We start from the raw sequence: 20,089 nt of genomic DNA, 5'->3' as shown, positions 1-20,089 counted from the left end.
AGATGGCAGCCCACCAGGCTCCTCTGTCCCTGGGATTCTCCAGGCAAGAATAATGCAGTGGGTTGCCATTACCTTCTCCAATGTATGCATGCATGCTAAGTTGCTTCTGTAATGTCCGGCTCTGTGTGACCCTATGGACAGCAGCCTGCCAGGCTCCTCTGTCCACAGGATTCTCTAGGCAAGAACACTGGAGTGGACTGCCATTTTCTTCTCCCACTGGCTTATCTGGGTGCACCCTAAATGTAACCACTCAGCAGCAGCAGCAGCAGCAGCAGGGTCCTCATTTTAGAGGGAGGCAAGAAGGTCAAAGGAGAAAGAAGTAAGATGTAAAGATCAGAGATTTCAGAGTGATATAAGAAAGGGATCAATAATGCAGTGGGTGGCCTCCAGGAGCTTAAAAAGGCAGAGATGGATTCCCCACTAGAGCTTCCAGAATAAATGAGTCCTGCTAATACCCTGACTTTAGCTAGTAAAACTGATTTGGGAGGAATGGCCTCTAGAAATGAGAATAAATTTGTGTTGTGTTAAGTGACTAAGTTTGTGGTAATTTGTTGCAGAAGTAATAGAAAAATGATATAATTGCATAAGAGGTTTTTCAGGGGCAGACATTTGCACACCATTTACACTCACAGCTCATTCAACTTAGTCAGACAGTCACTCCAGTGTTGATGGGGTCCCCGGAATGTAACCTCCTCGAATGGCTGGGAAAAAAAAGAGAGTTTGGTGAATATCGGGCCAGTCTCTTCCACAGCCTTTCAAGAAAGCTTCCAAACCATGGAGCCAGCCAGTCAAACTGAATATCTTTTAGTGCCTAAAGAGCACCACATTCCTGCCTCACATCAGACCATTACAGTGACTGCAGCCTCAGTCTCGCAGTGAATCTTATCGGGGCGATGGTGGTTTTCACCTGAATTTCTGGGAGCCTCCCATACCAAGTTTATACATTTCTGTTCAGTTAAATACAAGAGGGCAAAAGAAATACTTTTAATGATTCAGAAATTAGTGTATGTTTCCAAGATGCCTTTAAAATGATGACAAACATGTTCTGACTTTCCTTTTTAGAAATTGCAAGCAAGGCAAAGGAAATTGTGTAAAATAGCAAGGTCAGAGAAGTGGCTAAAAATGTGGTTGTAGAACATAAAAGCACATTCAGAAAACGAAGATCGTGGCATTCGGTCCCATCACTTCATGGGAAATAGATGGGGAAACAGTGGAAACAGTGTCAGACTTTATTTTGGGGGGCTCCAAAATCACTGCAGATGGTGACTGCAGCCATGAAATTAAAAGATGCTTACTCCTTGGAAGAAAAATTATAACCAACCTAGATAGCATATTCAAAAGCAGAGACATTACTTTGCTGACTAAGGTCTGTCTAGTCAAAGCTATGGTTTTTCCAGTGGTCATGTATGGATGTGAGAGTTGGACTGTGAAGAAAGCTGAGCGCTGAAGAATTGATGCTTTTGAACTGTGGTGTTGGAGAAGACTCTTGAGAGTTCCTTGGACTGTAAGGAGATCCAACCAGTCCATTCTGAAGGAGATCAACCCTGGGATTTCTTTAGAAGTAATGATGCTAAAGCTGAAACTCCAGTACTTTGGCCACCTCATGCAAAGAGTTAACTCATTGGAAAAGACTCTGATGCCGGGAGGGATTAGGGGCAGGAGGAGAAGGGGATGACCGAGGATGAGATGGCTGGATGGCATCACTGACTCAATGGACATGAGTCTGAGTGAACTCTGGGAGTTGGTGATGGACAGGGAGGCCTGGCATGCTGCGATTCATGGGGTCGCAAAGAGTCGGACATGACTGAGCAACTGAACTGAACTGAACTGAACTGAGAACATAAAAGAGTAAATAATTCAGTACCTTTTCTGAGTCAGCGAGCAAAAAGAAAACTCAAGAGGTCATTTGGCCCAACTCTCTGCTTCTGAGGAGGCCCAGATGGAAGTCATGCCAGGAGGTGTGTGATTGCGGGTGGAGACACTAAGGTATCATGTGTCCTGCTCCAGGATCTTTAAGCATGGAGAAGGTTGTATAGAACTTCCAAGGTATTGTCTGAGTCCTCATAGCTGACATACGAAATACCAGTATCTGCTAGGTGCCTTGCCCATGGAAGACTTGCTGGCACCCAACTCAGCTGTCTTCTGACTTGGAGGAAGGGCTGAGGGGTGGGGAAACTCTGGGCCTCAATCATATCCCAAGAGAAAAAGACTCACAACTTCTCGCTGCCTGGTGGGGCTGAACTGCTAGATTAACAAGGGGGCAGCCCTCTCAGCCCTAAAACTGAGCAAGAATATCTCCCTACATTAGCGTATGCCCTATGCATCTGATGCCCCATGCTTTCCAGACCTAAAGTCGGCAGAGAGGAAATCAAGACCCCTGTGACTGTCCATGCCCTCTTCTCTTCTCGATTCCCTTTCTCTCCATCAAGGCTAAAAGGAACTGGTGATACTCTCTCCCTCTTCACTCCAGCCCCATGGCAAAGTCTTAGGAACAAGCAAGCATATCGTCAGGGAATTCCCTGGTGGTCCAGTGGTTAAGACTCTGAGTTTCCACTGCAGGGAGCAGGAGTTCAATCTCTGGTCATGGAACTAAGATCCCACCCACTGTGCAGCCATAAAATTAAATATGTATATCTTGTTTCAGCTGTTGTGGGCGCTCTATGTTATAACTACTTTCTCCTGCAAACAAGAGCAAGGCACCACACTTTGTTCCCCTGGGGCAGTCACCCTCTAGACTCAAGTCAGAGGTGGAAAGCTAGGGAACACAATTTAGGGATGTATTTATATTCTGTGTTTTCATATTTATAAAAAACAAGCCCTATTTCACCAAGAAATGACAGAGTACGTACTCAAGTACAGTTCTGACTCAGTTCTTTGCACCTGAAGGAGTTATTCTTTAACCTCTTTTTTTTTTTTTTTTTTGCTCATCATCAGCCTTACTCTATAACGTATTTCCCAGCTTTTTTCTCTTACTTTTTTATCTTTTAATTTCATATCATATGCAGCTATCAGTTAAGAATTCCCATAATATATCTTGGAGACCATTCCATATATATTTCCCAGCTTTTAAATTCCAGTTTATTGCAATTTAGTTAATACTATTTGTTGAGGATCCATTAAGGATTTCTTACTGTGCTACTGCTATGGTGGACTTATTCCTGTCCTAAAGATTGAAGTCCTTTGGGGACTTCTGCTGGCTTGGGTTCTGCTGGCCCTAGTCCTGCCTTATCCCCACCCTCAACCTTGAACTTTTTCACTTTGTAAATGAACCTCTTTTGAATCTCTTAAGGAGTGTGACATCTGTTTCCTGTTAGAATCTTGACTGGTAGACAGGAAGTCTGTGACTCCACTGCTTGAACTCTAGTGGCAGATGGCTAGCTGAGTCACACGCCCTTCCAAAACATGGAGTTGTTGCTCAGCCCAGAGGTTACTGTCATTTCCCAGACCCCTTGCCTCAGGAGGGGCCATGTGACTGAATGTGGGCAGAGATGTTCCTGTTACCAGGCCTGGGCCACCAAAGCTTCCTATTTGATCCTGGTGCTTTCTCAGCCCTTTTAAAATAACATCTGAGCCTCCTGGGGAGGCGTTCCTATTTATTTTGTACCATGGATGCCTGCATTCCTTCTCAGAACCTTTTTCTTTTTTCATAAACTTTATACTTTAGAATAATTTTAGATTTACAGAGAAGTGGCCAAGATAGTATCTTAGTCCATTTGGGCTATTACAAAAGATAGACCCAGTGGCTTATAAACAACAGAAATTTATTTCTCACAGTTTTGGAGGCTGGGAAGTCCAAGATCAAGGCACCAGCAGATTTGGTGTCTGGTAAGGGCCTACTTCCTACCATAGGAAGATAGTCATCTACCTACTGTAACCTCACATGGGGGAAGGGGTGTGGGGTCTCTCTAGGGCCTTGTTTATGAGGGTGCTAATCCCATTCATGGGGACACTAATCACCTCCCAAAGAATCCACCTCCTAATACCATCACCGTGGGGCTCAGGATATGGATCTGGGGGATATGAACATTCAGTCCATTGCAATAGTAGAATTCCCACATGCTGTCCACTCAGCTCTAGTTTCCTCTGATGTCATCATCTTACATTACTGCAGTACATTTGCCAAAACCAGCATTGGTACAGTATTATTAAGTTAACTCCAGAATTTATTCCAATTTTACCAGTTTTTCTGTTAACATCCCTCTTTTGTTCTGGGATCTAGTGGTTATGTCTCCTCAGCTTCCTTCAGTCTATGACAATGTCTTGGTCTTCCCTGGTTTTCATGACTTTGACAGGTACTTTTGAGAAGAACTGGTCAGGAATTTTGTGGAATTCCAGAATAATGTTTTGCACGCATAAAACAGGATTATAAAGAAAACAAACCACAATGAAATATAGGTATTGGAATTTTTTAAAACTGTGATACAATAATTTATGTGCTTTTTCTTTTCTTAACACATTACATGGAGAAGGCAATGGCACCCCACTCCAGTACTCTTGCCTGGAAAATCCCATGGACAGAGGAGCCTGGTGGGTTGCAGTCCATGGGGTCGCAAAGAGTCGGACACGACTGAGCGACTTCCCTTTTACTTTTCACTTTCATGCATTGGAGAAGGAAATGGCAACCCACTCCAGTGTTCTTGCCTGGAGAATCCCAGGGACGGGGGAGCCTGGTGGGCTGCCGTCTATGGGGTCACACAGAGTTGGACACGACTGAAGTGACTTAGCAGCAGCAGCAGCAGCAGCACATTACATAACTAAATTTAGTAGCTACCTTGATTTTGAAATAGTAGTGAACATAAACATTATTTTGAGATTCTGTAATAACTGTAGTATAACATGAAAATATCTGTGAGTTGTCTCCATGGCAGTCATGGGTACTGAGATTTTTTGCCTACAGTAAAGGCTAGAGAAAATAGAGATGTAAATTTTTTCCCATCCAAGTCTACAGATTCTCTGAATTCTGTGGCCACCATGACTGTCTTAAAAGGGATGCAGAACCCCAGGATTGGAAGCTTGAGTTCCTGAATATCAATCTTCATGTAGCTGAGACTCTCAAAATAGCACCCCTGCACCCTCACCACTGCCAAATACATTTTGCCTAAGTTAGCAGTAAATCATACAGGGTTACACCATTGAAGTTTTAGGTGTATCTATTAAAGCGGTTGGCATAATCTCAAATAATATGGCTCTTAAACATTAAATTTTATTTATATGTACACTTATATTAACTAACAATACAAAAGTACATATATTTGTATTCATTGAGACTTCTTTTCCTTACAAGTAACCAAAAGCTTAACCAAAGGAGGAGATGTTACTGAAAGAGAGCTGGAATATCTCACTGGATACAAAGGCATTTTAATGGACTGGAGTCAGAGCAGCTCTAGGAACCTCAGCAGTATTCTGGGGTGCCTGCCTCTTTTGACAGGCCCTGCCATTAATATGACTGGGCTTCCAGCTCTGTTTTTGCATGTCTCAAGGCAATGGCACCCCACTCCAGTCCTCTTGCCTGGAAAATCCCATGGATGGAGGAGCCTGGTAGGCTGCAGTCCATGGGGTCGCTAAGAGTCGGACATGAATGAGCGACTTCACTTTCACTTTTCACTTTCATGCATTGGAGAAGGCAATGGAAACCCACTCCAGTGTTCTTGCCTTGAGAATCCCAGGGACGGGGGAGACTGGTGGGCTGCCGTCTATGGGGTTGCACAGAGTCGGACACGACTGAAGCGACTTAGCAGCAGCAGCAGCAAGACCCTTACGCAGAAGAATCTGATTGGCCCAGCCAGCTTCAGTCAGATATCCTTCTCTGGCCCAGTTGTCTGTGACCAGGGATTTACTGTCCATGACTGAAACATGCTTTTGGAGGCCCACTATCTCTTGAGTGGACAGATAGTTCTAAGCAAATGATAACAATAGCATTAAAACAAATATCTGAGCTTTTGCTGTAAGCCAGGTACTCTTCTGTGTGCTTTATAAGGATTATTTTAAACCTCTTCAACCACTTTAAGATAGGTATGTGCTATTATTCCCATTTTAATGAAGAAACCAAAGAACCAAAAAAGTTTATAAAAGTGTCTGAGGCTCCATGATAATGAAATGGCAAAGGTGAGATTTACACTCAGCCCATCTAACTCCAGAGTCTACATAAGCATTGCCATGTTACAAAGCAAGGAAACAGGGTCAGAAAGATAACTTTCTTCACCCACAGTTACAGGATACAGGGCCAAGATTTGGACAGGAGACTGTCCCCAAAGCCCATGTTCTTTCCTAACTATTCCAGGTAAAGCAGGGGCAGTGGTGGAGGCAACTTCTGGGCCCATCTTGAAGGATGGTTAGGTTGGGGAGGCACAGATGAGGAGGGAAGTGAGTTCAGGCTGTGAGAACAGGGGAGGTCTTGCATTACCTGTACAGACTAAAATCTGGGCAGCTCCCCTTTCTGGGCCAGACACAGTCTGATTCTATTCCCTATAATGAGAGGGAAAGTTCAGCACCACTAAGCGAAGGGTTCCTGGACCTGTCATTTTTTTCCTACTGAGTGCAATGTTTAAACTGACTCCTAAAGTGGAGAACTTCATGTGTGTGGATTCTCTTGTGCCAGCTGGGGCCGAGCAACACTTCTGAAGAGACAGACAGAAGGAGGAGCAGGGCCTTGGGCTCAGCCTTTTGGAAGGATTTCTAGGCCTTTTGCTTGGGAAACTCAGAGAGTTTTCTGATTCCTAAAAGTTTTCTTTCTTGAGACTCCCATGACATAGCCGTAGGCTGAGGCCAGTTCACAGGATTCCTGGGGTTTAACCCCATTAGTCTTTGCTGGAAAAATGGTTCTTCCCCAGGTACTCTTAGATCTTAAGCAAAGGGATAAGCTACTTCTAAAAAGATGAATGTAGAGTCAGACATGACTTAGCGACTAAACAATAACAAAAGATGAAAGCAGTAGGGAAGCAGCAGGTTTTCCAAGCAAGGCCTGGGATTTGTAAACAGTCCTCATCTTCCCTTTATGCAAAGATGCAGCTGTCTTTTCACAAGAGTTCTGTGACCTTTTGGAATGTAATTCTTTAAAAAAAAAAAAAAAAGACCACGTGTAGGATCCCAAAAAAGAAATTCCCCAAATCACTTCTTTCTTTCTTCTTTAAATTGGGAGATAATTCACATACCATAAAATTCACCCTTTTAAAGTGTATGATTCCATGGTTTTTAGTATATTCACCTTGTGTAACCAAAACCACTAATTTTAGAACATTGTCATCGCCCTAAAAATGTAACCACATACCTTTTAGCAATCATTCCCTATTTCCCCATCCCTCAGCCCTTGGCAATCACAATCTACTTTTCGAGATATATGTGTGTGAAGAGACGATCTTCAATTTAATTTTCTAAACTTTCTCCTTGGGATTTCTTTGGAAGGAATGATGCTAAAGCTGAAGCTCCAGTACTTTGGCCACCTCATGCGAAGAGTTGACTCATTGGAAAAGACTCTGATGCCGGGAGGGATTGGGGGCAGGAGGAGAAGGGGATGACAGAGGATGAGATGGCTGGATGGCATCACTGGCTCAATGGACGTGAGTCTGAGTGAACTCTGGGAGATGGTGATGGACAGGGAGGCCTGGCGTGCTGCGATTCATGGGGTCGCAAAGAGTCGGACACGACTGAGCGACTGAACTGAACTGAACTGAAACTTTCTCCTTAAAAAACACATCAATTAATATCTGGTACTTCAATAAATGGTGTTGGGAAAACCAAATAGCCACAAGCAAAAGAATGAAATTTTTTACACTATATAAAAAATTAACTCAAAATGGATTGAACACTTAAATGTAAGACCTGAGACCATAAAACTCTTAGAAGAAAACAGATAGTAAACTTCTTTTTCTCAAATTTATTCTTTTCTTTACTTATTTTTTGGCTGTGCTGGGTCTTGGTTGTGGCGTGTGGGATTGAACCGAGGTCCCCTACGCTGGCAGGCAGATTCTTTATGACTGAGCCACCGGGAAGCCCCTTCTTCATCTAACTTAAACAATTACTATTTCATATGTTTAAAGTTTTTCTTCTAGAAAAAAAAAACAAAACTTGACTTTTGTTTGACAAAAAATGTTCAACCCCAATAGTCTATTTCCAGAATTTTAAAGTAACTCACTCATTATTCTCTGAAATCTTACTCTTCTTTAAAATCTTCTAATGCATGTCTTTTTTTTTTTTTTTGGCTACATCATGTATGTTTGATCTTAGTTTCCTGACCAGGAATCCAACCCATACCCCCTGCATCGAGTCTTAGCCACTATACCACCAATGCATGCCTTTTGAAGCACGCCACTGGGAAACTATTCATAATTGTAACATTTTACTTTCCTGTTGAATTTGTGAAGTAATCAAATTGTGATTCAACATAATTTGCTCATGAAATTTATATAAAGTAGGTAGTTTCACAGAAATCTATCAAAACAAGATGAAAATTAATTACTTGGTTAAAAGTATTAGGAAAGGGGTTTAGCTTTAATATCTTCTTGATTTTACAAGTAGTTGAAAAATCTGTTATGTAAACTTCTACCTTAATTTCTTTTCATATTCCCGAACTTCTATAACTATCTTCTTGATAGTTGTATCAGTTACTTATAACTCCTTTTTTTTTTATCATTTACAAAATATATCTTGAGACCTTTGCTCAGAAAGGAAGGCTCAGATGTTAATGAACAACTTTATTATTTCAAGATTGGGTTCTCTATTCATGTGAGTTTTCAGCTATTGATTTTAGCTACAGTAATTACTATATGTCTTTGTTGATCATTTTAGTTGGTTACTCATATCTTGTTTTAAAATTTTATTTTTATTTGGCTGCACCAAATCTTAGTTGTGGTATGTGAACTCTTAGTTGCAGCATATGGGATCTAGTTCCCTGACCAGGAATCAAACACAGGCCCCCTGCACTGGGAGCTCAGTTTCCTAGCCAGTGGACCACAAGGAAAGTCCCAGTTACTCATAACTTAAATCCTGCCTTTTTTTTTTTTCAGAACTAGTGATCTTAAAGTTTTGGCATTTGAGAGTCTCAGTGTTTCTGTATAGTGTTCCTGGACTTGGCTTAAATATTGAAATTTAAAACCCTTGGTTAATGCAGAAGCATTTGAAATCATCTTATGTGGCGCTTCTTGATCTTTGTCCACAAGGACACACCTGACCCTCCTACCAGTTGTGTACAAATCCTGAGTTCATTAATTGTAGCTCCTTGCTTCTGTCTCTGCCTAGGAAGTGTAACCTTATAGGCATTATCTTAAAGCCAAAAACAAATTATTGGGAAATATTGACACATTTTATCAGCAACAAGTTACTGGGACATTCCTCCTGACATTTCATCACACTACACTGACACCACATGATGCCTCATGACTCCCAGTGAAAAACATCACCCTAGTAGTTATTACATTGCACTGGAAACAAGAAACAAACAAAAAATAAAGTCACCCCCCCGCTCCCATGTTGGAGAATAACCCTTGTTGGGCCAATAAATCTTTCTATGCCTCAATTCTCCTTACATATAAAATGAAACCTACAATTTCTCATGAAAATGTCTGGAAGTTTAACATTATTGTTTTGTAGAAATTCCCTGGCAGTCCAATGGTTAGGACTATGTGCTTTCACTGCAGAGGGTAACAGGTTCAATCCTGCAAGCCATGGAACCTGGCCAAAAAAAAAAAAAAACCCAAGCAAAATGAAACCCATTACTGTTTTGAGAGCTTCAATTTAATAAGATAGGATGGGAGGGCCTGGCAAAATAGGGACCCACAGGCTGAAGAGCTGGACTTTCACATAACGGAGACCTGGGAAGATTACTGAACAGGGTAGTAACATAATCACCAATATCTGTGTCTTAGGAGGAAAACTGGCAGCAGTATATATAGAATGGCAAAGAAGTTATGAGAAATATATAGAATATCTTATATATAGAATGTAGAAAATATAGAATATGTAGAAGTTATGAGAAATAAATAGGATGACAAGAGAAGTTATGGCAAAGGGCCGGACAAGGGTGGGGAGAGAGAAATATGGAGTTTGGGATTAACATATACACACTGCTATATATATGTGTGTGTGTGGTGTGTGTGTGTGTATTAACATATACACACTGCTATATACACACTGTTATCTATATCACATAGATGAACAACAAGGACCTATTGTGTAGTATGCGCTCATGCTCAGTCGCTCAGTTGTGTGCTACTCTTTGTGACCCCATGAACTCTAGCCAGTGGTCATGTATGGATGTGAGAGTTGACTATAAAGAAACCTGAGCGCCAAAAATTGATGCTTTTGAGCTGTGGTGTTGGAGAAGACTCTTGAGAGTCCCTTGGACTGCAAGGAGATCCAACCAGTCCATCCTAAAGGAGATCAGTCTTAGGTGTTCATTGGAAGGACTGATGCTGAAGCTGAAACTCCAGTACTTTGGCCACCTCATGCGAAGAGCTGACTCATTTGAAAAGACCCTGATGCTAGGAAAGATTGAAGGCAGGAGAAGGGGACGACAGAGGATGAGATGATTGGATGGCATCACCGACTCTATGGACATGAGTTTGGGTGAACTCTGGGAGTTGGTGATGGACCGGGAGGCCTGGCGAGCTGCAGTCGATGGGGTCGCAAAGAGTCGGACACGACTGAGTGACTGAACTGAACTGAACTGTAGCCTGCCAGGTTCCTCTGTCTGTGGGATTTCCCAGGCAAGAATACTGGAGAAGGTTGCCATTTCCTCCTCCAGGGGATCTTCCCAACCCAGGGAATGAACCCATGTCTCCCGCATTGCCAGGCAGATTCTTTACCAGCTGAGCTACCAGGGAAGCCCGTGCTATACACTAGGGGCTCTACTTCAATTTTTAAAAATGGTCTTTAAAAACAGGCCAGACAAGAGATGCTGAAGGTAATTGTTGTGGAAGGGGGTTGGAAGGAGGAATGAGAACGATTTAAGAGATAATGGCAGATAATCAACTATAGGTGTAATGGGATTTGATTACTAAATGATGTGAGGACTGAGGGAGAGGAAGGAAGGACTTGAATGGGACTTTTGAGGTTTCTGGCCTGAACATCTGAACATGCTGATGCCATAAACTGAATGGAAACGTAGGATTGCTTTTTTGTTTGTGTACGTGTGTGCACTTCTGTGTAACCGAAGTGGGGCAGGGGGTAAGGAATGGTCTTGTTTCAAGTGCCTGTGGACACCTGTGTGGTGCTATAGAACTGGACAGGTAGAGTGGGCCTGGGGACAGTTCTTGGTATAAAGAAAAGAATACTCTACTCATGTGTACAGCTCATTTATATAGTGCTCAACTATTAGCGCACCACACCCTGAGGTAGTTATTACCTTGCCAGCAGTAAAAAGCTTTATTACAGCCCCTGACCGATGACTGTGTAAAGGGCCTTGGCTCCCACAACATCTACGAGCAAAATATTAATTGTGATTAATTATCGTGTGGCACCATACAAAGACTAGAAGGTTTCTTGTGGCTCCGGAGGGCACTTGGTTGGTTTTCGCTTCAGCCCTCAGGAAAAGGGAACTGGACAGCTCCCCGGGTGGCCTTCGGCCCTTCCTGGGTCTGAACCGGCCAGCCGCGAGCGGTCTCCAGACACGTGCGCCTGGGTTTGGGCGCTCTCAGCCTACGCTGCGAAGACGTTGGGCGGAGCGCACTGAGCCCTTCTTCCGCGCTCTCAGACCCCGGCCCCCAGCGTCTGGGAGGGAGAGGCGGGGAGGGCAGGGCGGGGCGGGGCGGGGCGGAGCTGCTCCGAGGCCCCGCCCGCCTGCAGCCGCCGCCGCCGCCGGCTCCCTACGGCCCGCGGTGCGGTACGCGCCTGCGCCGGCTCTCGCCTTGGAGCAGCCATGATGGTGGGTGTTCGCGGCGCCGAGCCCAGGGCGCGCGGTGGGGGCGGCGGGCGCGGGGCGGGCGCGGGGGCCGCGCCGGCTGGGCACTAACGTCTCCCTTTGTGTCTCCCTCGCTCCATCCTCTCCCCCGGCGCGCTGGGCCCCGCCGACCCCGCAGGAAGGCCTGGACGACGGCCCCGACTTCCTCTCGGAGGAGGACCGCGGAGTAAGTTCTGTCTCCTTCTGGCTCGCGGGACCCCCCTCCCTCGCCTTGGCTCTGGGGTGGGTTACCGGAGGAGGGTCCCCTGCCCGGCGCCACCCGGTCCCCGCCGGCCTCCTTTCGGTTTACTCGCCGCACCGCGCCCCGCCCTCCTGCAGCCCTTGCTCCCTTGGGGCCGTGCGGTTCTGATTTCCCGGGGACCGGCGGCCGCTCTCGGGCCCCCGCCCCGGCTCCGACCCTCCGGTGGACCTCCTTCCCCGCCCGCTCCGGGTGCAGCTGGGGAAGTGGAGGGGGAAGCCTGAGCTAGACAGTCCCCGCCCCCCGCCCCACACTGGGGGCTATGAAACCCATTGTCAGACCTTCCTGCCCGCACCCTGAATTTCCCCTTGGGGATCTCGAACCCGTCTCCGCCCACCCTTCTCTCTCTCTCTAAAACATTGTAGTATTGGCTTGTTGTAAATTATCCTTTTGCAAGGGATTTTACAGTCGCCGGATCTTATCTCTTCTCCAGTATCCTACGAGATTTTGCAAAGTGCTGGTAGCCCACTGTACCTTTACTTTTCCTAATGTCCAAAAGACACATCTTTTGCGGCGATCCCTTGGTGGTGGTTTGAGGCAAACTGCAGTTCCCTTCAGAAAGGGCCTTCAGAGCTGTGATTCCTCCCTTCCACTCTGCCCCATTTACCTTGGCTGAAGGGTAGTAATCTCTGTAGTGCCTTGTACAAGTGAGCACTTGAAAGATACTGATACATGCTGATTGCAACTCAGCAGCGTTCCATGGTTCCTTCACATTTAACAGCGTGAGCTTTACTTTTCTGTTTGGCTTTTACTTACTTAATAACTTTGATAATGCGAGAGACACATCTTTTAGTCGGTTTTTGGCAGATGATAAAGTATTCTTATAAGATTTTATTCCTGTTTTTTTTTTTAAGTAAAGATAACGGTAGTTAGTATTAACTGATGACCTTTATAAAGCTTTAATATGGTAAGAAAGATGCAGAGGGTGCCGTATACTTTTATAGGTGAGGAGTTAATGCATTTCTCTGTTTACACAAAACAGGAAAAGCAAACAGGATTTGCTCTCGTAAAATCTAACTAATGTTCAGTAAAAGTATTAATTTTTTGAGTATTTATGTTGATGTGAAAAATAGAGTATTTTCTGGTGAATATTTGTGTTCCAAGCCTTATGCCTTTGATGAGATTTACTTATCAAACTGGACCCTCTTAAGTAATGTGTCCAGAAACTTTTCATGTATTAAAGATTAAAAGCAGGGTGCGATGAAAGGCATGGGTGACCAGGAGGTTCTTACAGAACCTTGCAGATGAAAATTTTAATATGAAAATGGAAAAAAAAAAAACCAACAAACATTACTATGAATTTGAAAGCATTTAGAATATCATGATGAATATGTCTGCATGTCCAGTTCGTCCTTATTTTTGTCCTGTGAGACTAGGTGAATCATAGTAACAGCCGCAGCCGGACAGTGTGTTAGCACTGTATACGCACAGTTCCCTTATATCTTCTCATCGTTCTTGTGAAGCTTTTAGTATCCCCCCTTTACAGATGAGAAATCTGAACCTCAGGGAAACTAAGTAAATAGTCTGAAGTCATACAGTCAGTGAGTGGGAGAGGTGGACTTTAAACCATGGAGCTGACATTAAAGCCAGTGCACATATTTCTCAAAGTCTCCTTGAAACACTTGCATTAGAATCACCTGGGGTGTTTGAAAAGCTAAAGTCAAAAGGTTCTGGGCTCACTGTCTAGTAAATCAGTCTCTTGAGATGGGGAGGGACAAAAACTACTTTGTTAACAAGCAAGAAGATTCCATTGCACATGAAGTTTGATTATGGCTGCACAAAGTTATCCTGCTCTTTCCTCATTTCAGGAACAGAAATTGCAGGCCTGTTAATTTCCTTATATTGTGTTTGTCTTGATAGAAATAGATTAGTAGAACTTTCAGTTCAGATTGTCTTGTTCAGCCTTTTAAGAAAGTCTTGATGAAGAGAAAGCATGAAATACCTATTTGATACAAATTACAGAGGGGAATGTCACAGATTCAAAAATAATAGTGTAAGCACTTCATTCAAAGCAGCAAGTAAACAAAATTAAAGACAGCATTTTTAAATACGTTTATAAGCAGCCTTGAATTTTCATTATATTTGGAACAGAAGAGAATCTTAAAGCTTTAAGGAAATACTGTTTCGTGAGAAAACATAAAAAGCAGACTTTAAGAATACACAGTATTGAAAATATTGGTCATGTTTAATCTCTTCAGTTACACCTCTACATAATAGGGTATTTTTTTCTTTCCCAAAGGCAGGACAGTAACATATTATTTAGTAAAACAAATGAGCCCTTTGAACTGGACGCATTTTGCTCTGATGTCCTTGTTAAATAGAGCAGTAGGTGCCAGCATGATGGCATAGTTCTGTTAGTATTTGATTTGAATTCTAAATAATATGTTTATTGTTTTCAGAATTACTTCAGGTGGAGGAACTGCACCTTTCCTGAACTCCTTGCCTTGCTCCTCCCTCTGTATTTATTTTCATTAATATCAATTCCATTCCTGCAGGCAAGAAGCCTCTGAATCATATCCTTCATCCCCATAGCAGAACAGTCATCAAGGCCAGATAATTTCACCTCAGAAATATTGTTTAGCCCATCTTTTGTTTACGTGACCCCAGTTAAGGTCCCTGCCATCTCTTGCCTGCCTTGTAGCAGTATCTGTTATTGGTCTCTATCTCTGGTCTTTCTGTTTGCCAGTCCAGACTTCACATGACCGCTAGTTTACCTAACTGAAATGATTGAATCATACGGCACCAGTAGTCACAGGGACTTACTTGGACCCAGTTCTTTTGGCAGTAAGGTCTAAACTCGTTATCGTAGCATTGAATACCGTTCCTTATCCTTTCTGGCTGACTTCATTCTCAAGATGCCACAGCAGACATCCCCTCCCCAACACACACAGTGTAGGCATATTCTGGTCTATTTGTCATTGCTCAAGCACCTCCGCCCTCTCTAATGTCTATTTTATGCATGCTTGTCAATGTTGTGGAGTGGTTTTTTCCCTTCACTTCTTTTTTTCCACATGAAATTTGGCCTGTCTTTTAAGACTTGGCCCAGATGTCTACATTTTCTTTTGTGCCTCCTCAGCATTTAGCTTGAATACATTCCAAATTTATTGATAGTTATTTCAGGTAAAAATGTCACATAGATTTTGTTAGCAAAGGATAAGATGAATGTTGGCAAAGGAAGAAGAGGAAGCTTCTGCCCTGGGTCCGTGGCAGTGTAGTATGAGACTTACGGTGAAGTGCTGAGGGAGTACCAAGGAGGGTGAACACGTAGCGATAGCTACACGCTGCTGAAGCATTTGCTGCATGCCAGGGACTTTCCATATATTAACTCACTTCTCAAATCCCTGTGAAGTAACTGCTTCTGTTATTCCTACTTTGGAAAGGAAAAGTGAGGTTTAGAAAGAGTAAGTAACTTGCCCAGATTCCTACAGCCAGTATGAAATAGATTCAAACTCAGAGGAAATCTAGCTATGGGTCCTAGGCTGTCACGTCTGACTGTTTTGTAACCCCACGGACTGTAGCCCACCCAACTCCTCTGTGTGTGGGAATCTCCAGGCAGGAATACTGGTGTGGTTTGACAGTTCCTTCTCCAGGGGATCTTTCTGACCCAGGGATCAAACCTGCATCTCTTGCATTGCAGGTGGATTCTTTACCACTGAGCCACCAGAGGATCCTGTTAACTGTGGTGCTGTCTCCTAAAGGAGTTCAGTTCAGTCGCTCAGTCGTGTCCGACTCTTTGTGACCCCATGAATCACAGCATGCCAGGCCTCCCTGTCCATCACCAACTCCCGGAGTTCACTCAGACTCATGTTTATCGAGTCAGTGACGGCCCCAGCCATCTCATCCTGTGGTCCCCTTCTCCTCCTGCCCCTAATCCCTCCCAGCATCAGAGTCTTTTCCAATGAGTCAACTCTTCACATGAGGTGGCCAAAGTACTGGAGTTTCAGCTTTAGCATCATTCCTTCCAAAGAAATCCCAGGGTTGATCTCCTTCAGAATGGACTGGTTGCAGTCCAAGGGACTCTCAAGAGTCTTCTCCAACACCACAGTTCAAAAGCATCAATTCTTTGGTGCTCAGCCTTCTTCACAGTCCAGGTCTCACATCCATACATGAATACTGGAAGAACCATAGCCTTGCCTAGATGAACCTTTGTTGGCAAAGTAATGTCTCTGCTTTTAAATATGCTATCTAGGTTGGTCATAACTTTTCTTCCAAGGAGTAAGCGTCTTTTAATTTCATGGCTGCAGTCACCATCTGCAGTGATTTTGGAGCCCCCAAAAATAAAGTCTGACACTGTTTCCACTGTTTCCCCATCTATTTGCCATGAAGTGATGGGACCAGATGCCATGATCTTCGTTTTCTGAATGTTGAGCTTTAAGCCAACTTTTTCACTCTCCTTTTTTCACTTTCATCAAGAGGCTTTTTAGTTCCTCTTCACTTTCTGCCATAAGGGTGGTGTCATCTGCATATCTGAGGTTATTGACATTTCTCCCGGCAGTCTTGATTCCAGCTTGTGTTTCTTCCAGTCCAGCGTTTCTCATGATGTACTCTGCATAGAAGTTAAATAAGCAGGGTGACAATATACAGCCTTGACGTACTCCTTTTCCTATTTGGAACCAGTCTGTTGTTCCATGTCCAGTTCTAACTGTTGCTTCCTGACCTGCATATAGGTTTCTCAAGAGGCAGGTTAGGTGGTCTGGTATTCCCATCTCTTTCAGAATTTTCCTTTTCAAAGGCTTTGGCATAGTCAATAAAGCAGAAATAGATGTTTTTCTGGAACTCTCTCGCTTTTTCCATGATCCAGCGGATGTTGGCAATTTGATCTCTGGTTCCTCTGCCTTTTCTAAAACCAGCCTGAATATCAGGAAGTTCACTGTTCACGTATTGCTGAAGTCTGGCTTGGAGAATTTTGAGCATTACTTTACTAGCATGTGAGATGAGTGCAATTGTGTGGTAGTTTGAACATTCTTTGGCATTGCCTTTCTTTGGGATTGGAATGAACACTGACCTTTTCCAGTCCTGTGGCCACTGCTGAGTTTTCCAAATTTGCTGGTATGTTGAGTGCAGCACTTTCACAGCATCATCTTTCAGGATTTGAAAGAGCTCCACTGGAATTCCATCACCTCCACTAGCTTTGTTCGTAGTGATGCTTTCTAAGGTCCCCTTGACTTCACATTCCAGGATGTCTGGCTCTAGATGAGTGATCACACCATCATGATTATCTGGGTCGTGAAGATCTTTTTTGTACAGTTCTGTGTATTCTTGCCACTTCTTAATATCTTCTGCTTCTGTTAGGTCCCTACCATTTCTGTCCTTTATCGAGCCCATCTTTGCATGAAATGTTCCCTTGGTATCTCTAATTTTCTTGAAAAGATCTCTAGTCTTTCCCATTTTATGGTTTTCCTCTATTTGCATTGATCGCTGAAGAAGGCTTCCTTACCTCTTCTTGTTATTCTTTGGAACTCTGCATTCAGATGCTTATATCTTTCCTTTTCTCCTTTGCTTTTCACTTCTCTTCTTTTCACAGCTATTTGTAAGGCCTCCCCAGAGAGCCATTTTGCTTTTTTGCATTTCTTTTCCATGGGGATGGTCTTGATCCCTGTCTCCTGTACAATGTCACGAACCTCATTCCATAGTCCATCAGGCACTCTATCTATCAGATCTAGGCCCTTAAATCTATTTCTCACTTCTACTGTATAATCATAAGGGATATGATTTAGGTCATACCTGAATGGTCTAGCAGTTTTCCCTACTTTCTCAATTTAAGTATGAATGTGGTAATAAGGAGTTCATGATCTGAGCCCTAGTCAGCTCCTGGACTTGTTTTTGTTGACTGTATAGAGCTTCTCCATCTTTGGCTGCAAAGAATATAATCAATCTTTCGGTGTTGACCATCTGGTGATGTCCTTGTGTAGAGTCTTCTCTTGTGTTGTTGGAAGAAGTTGTTTGCTATGACCAGTGCATTTTCTTGGCAAAACTCGATTAATCTTTGCCCTGCTTCATTCCGCATTCCAAGGCCAAATTTGCCTGTTACTCCAGGTGTTTCTTGACTTCCTACTTTTGTATTCCAGTCCCCTATAATGAAAAGGACATCTTTTTGGGGTGTTAGTTCTAAAAGGTCTTGTAGGTCTTCATAGAACCGTTCAACTTCAGCTTCTTCAGCATTACTAGTTGGGGCATAGACTTGAATTACGGTGATATTGAATGGTTTGCCTTGGAAACGAACAGAGATCATTCTGTCATTTTTGAGATTGCATCCAGGTACTGCATTTCGGACCCTCTTGTTGACCATGATGGCTACTCCATTTCTTCTGAGGGATTCCTGCCCACAGTAGTAGTTATAATTGTCCTCTGAGTTAAATTCATCTGTTCCAGTCCATTTTAGTTCGCTGATTCCTAGAATGTTGACTTTCACTCTTGCCATCTCTTGTTTGACCACTTCCAATTTGCCTTGATTCATGGACCTGACATTCCAGGTTCCTATGCAATATTGCTCTTTACAGTATCGGACCTTGCTTCTATTACCAGTCACATCCACAGCTGGGTATTGTTTTTGCTTTGGCTCCATCCCTTCATTCTTTCCGGAGAAGGCAATGGCACCCCACTCCAGTACTCTTGCCTGGAAAATCCCATGGACAGAGGAGCCTGGTAGGCTGCAGTCCATGGGGTCGCACAGAGTTGGACACGACTGAAGCGACTTAGCAGCAGTAGCAGCAGCTTCATTCTTTCTGGAGTTATTTCTCCACTGATCTCCAGTAGCATATTGGGCACCTGCTGACCTGGGGAGTTCCTCTTTCAGTATCTTAGCATTTTGCCTTTTCATACTGTTCATGGGGTTCTCAAGGCAAGAATACTGAAGTGGTTTGCCATTCCCTTCTCCACTGGACCACATTCTGTCAGACATCTCCACCATGACCCGCCCGTCTTGGGTTGCCCCACTGGCATGGCTTAGTTTCATTGAGTTAGTCAAGACTGTGGTCCTAGTGTGATTAGATTGACTAGTTTTCTGTGAGTATGGTTTCAGTGTGTCTGCCCTCTGATGCCCTCTTTCAACACCTACCATCTGACTTGGGTTTCTCTTACCTTGGGCGTGGGATATCTCTTCACGGCTGCTCCTTACCTGGGATGAGGGTTATCTCCTCACCGCCGCCCTTCCTGACCTTCAACGTGGGATGGCTCCTCTAGGCCCTCCTGCACTCGCGCAGCCACCGCTCCTTGGACATGGGGTTGCTCCTCCTCCTAAAGGAACTAAACCTTAAATGTTGATCAGAAATTGTGTAGGCTGTCATGGAAGGGGAGAGCTTGTCAGCAGAGAAGATAACATGTGTAGATAAGCCATCTGGTTCCACCTGCAGTGCTTGTTCTTATTGGAGTGCAGTGAAGTCGCTCAGTCATGCCCGACTGTTTGCAACCCCATGGATAGTAGCCTGCACCAAGCTCCTCCCATGGGATTTTCAAGGCAAGCGTACTGGAGTGGGTTGCCATTTCCTTCTCCAGGGAATCTTCCCAATCCAGGGATCGAACCCAGGTCTCTCACATTGGAAGCAGGAGTAAATACCAGTAGTACAGATAAAGTGCATAATGGTAAAGAATCCAGCCAGTGGGAAGTTCTGAGGGTTCTTAGCTGGGAAGGACATATACCCAGATGAAAATAGCATTATAGATGGCTCCAGTGTGGAAGATGGATTGCTGCCTTCTTGCAGAAAGCAGAGAAAGCAGTTAGCAGGCCATTATGGCAGTCCAGATGAGAAATGTTAAAGGTAGAACTAAGGCCGTGAAGTGGGAGAAGGGATGAAGGAGAGGACGTAGTAGAGATGTCTCAGAGAGAGAATAGACAGGGCATAGTGGCTTAAGAAATACATGGGCTGGGCAGAGGAGAAGGAGATGAGGAATACAGGAGAGAAGAGTAGAGTTAGAAGGTAGATAATAGGTTTGGTTTTCAGATATGCTGGATTTGAAGT

The 20,089-nt window shown here is 43.9% G+C and overlaps 1 protein-coding gene across 2 annotated transcripts in view; it reads left to right on the top strand.

Moving 5' to 3' along the window:
• SNX6 (sorting nexin 6) overlaps nt 11,769–20,089 on the top strand; it is a 52,751-nt gene continuing 44,430 nt past the window's right edge. For both annotated transcript variants that reach the window (XM_018066277.1, XM_018066276.1), the window contains exons 1-2: nt 11,769–11,857; nt 12,012–12,059. In XM_018066277.1, coding sequence (XP_017921766.1) covers nt 11,852–11,857; nt 12,012–12,059 — 54 coding nt within the window. In that variant the 5' untranslated portion in view covers nt 11,769–11,851. The remainder of the gene's footprint in view (nt 11,858–12,011; nt 12,060–20,089) is intronic.

The sequence above is a fragment of the Capra hircus genome, chromosome 21 (assembly GCF_001704415.2).
Source record: "Capra hircus breed San Clemente chromosome 21, ASM170441v1, whole genome shotgun sequence".
In the NCBI taxonomy this organism is placed as follows: Eukaryota; Metazoa; Chordata; class Mammalia; order Artiodactyla; family Bovidae; genus Capra; species Capra hircus.
Note: the sequence above shows the minus strand (reverse complement) of the source record. Positions and strands in the feature narration are given on the sequence as shown.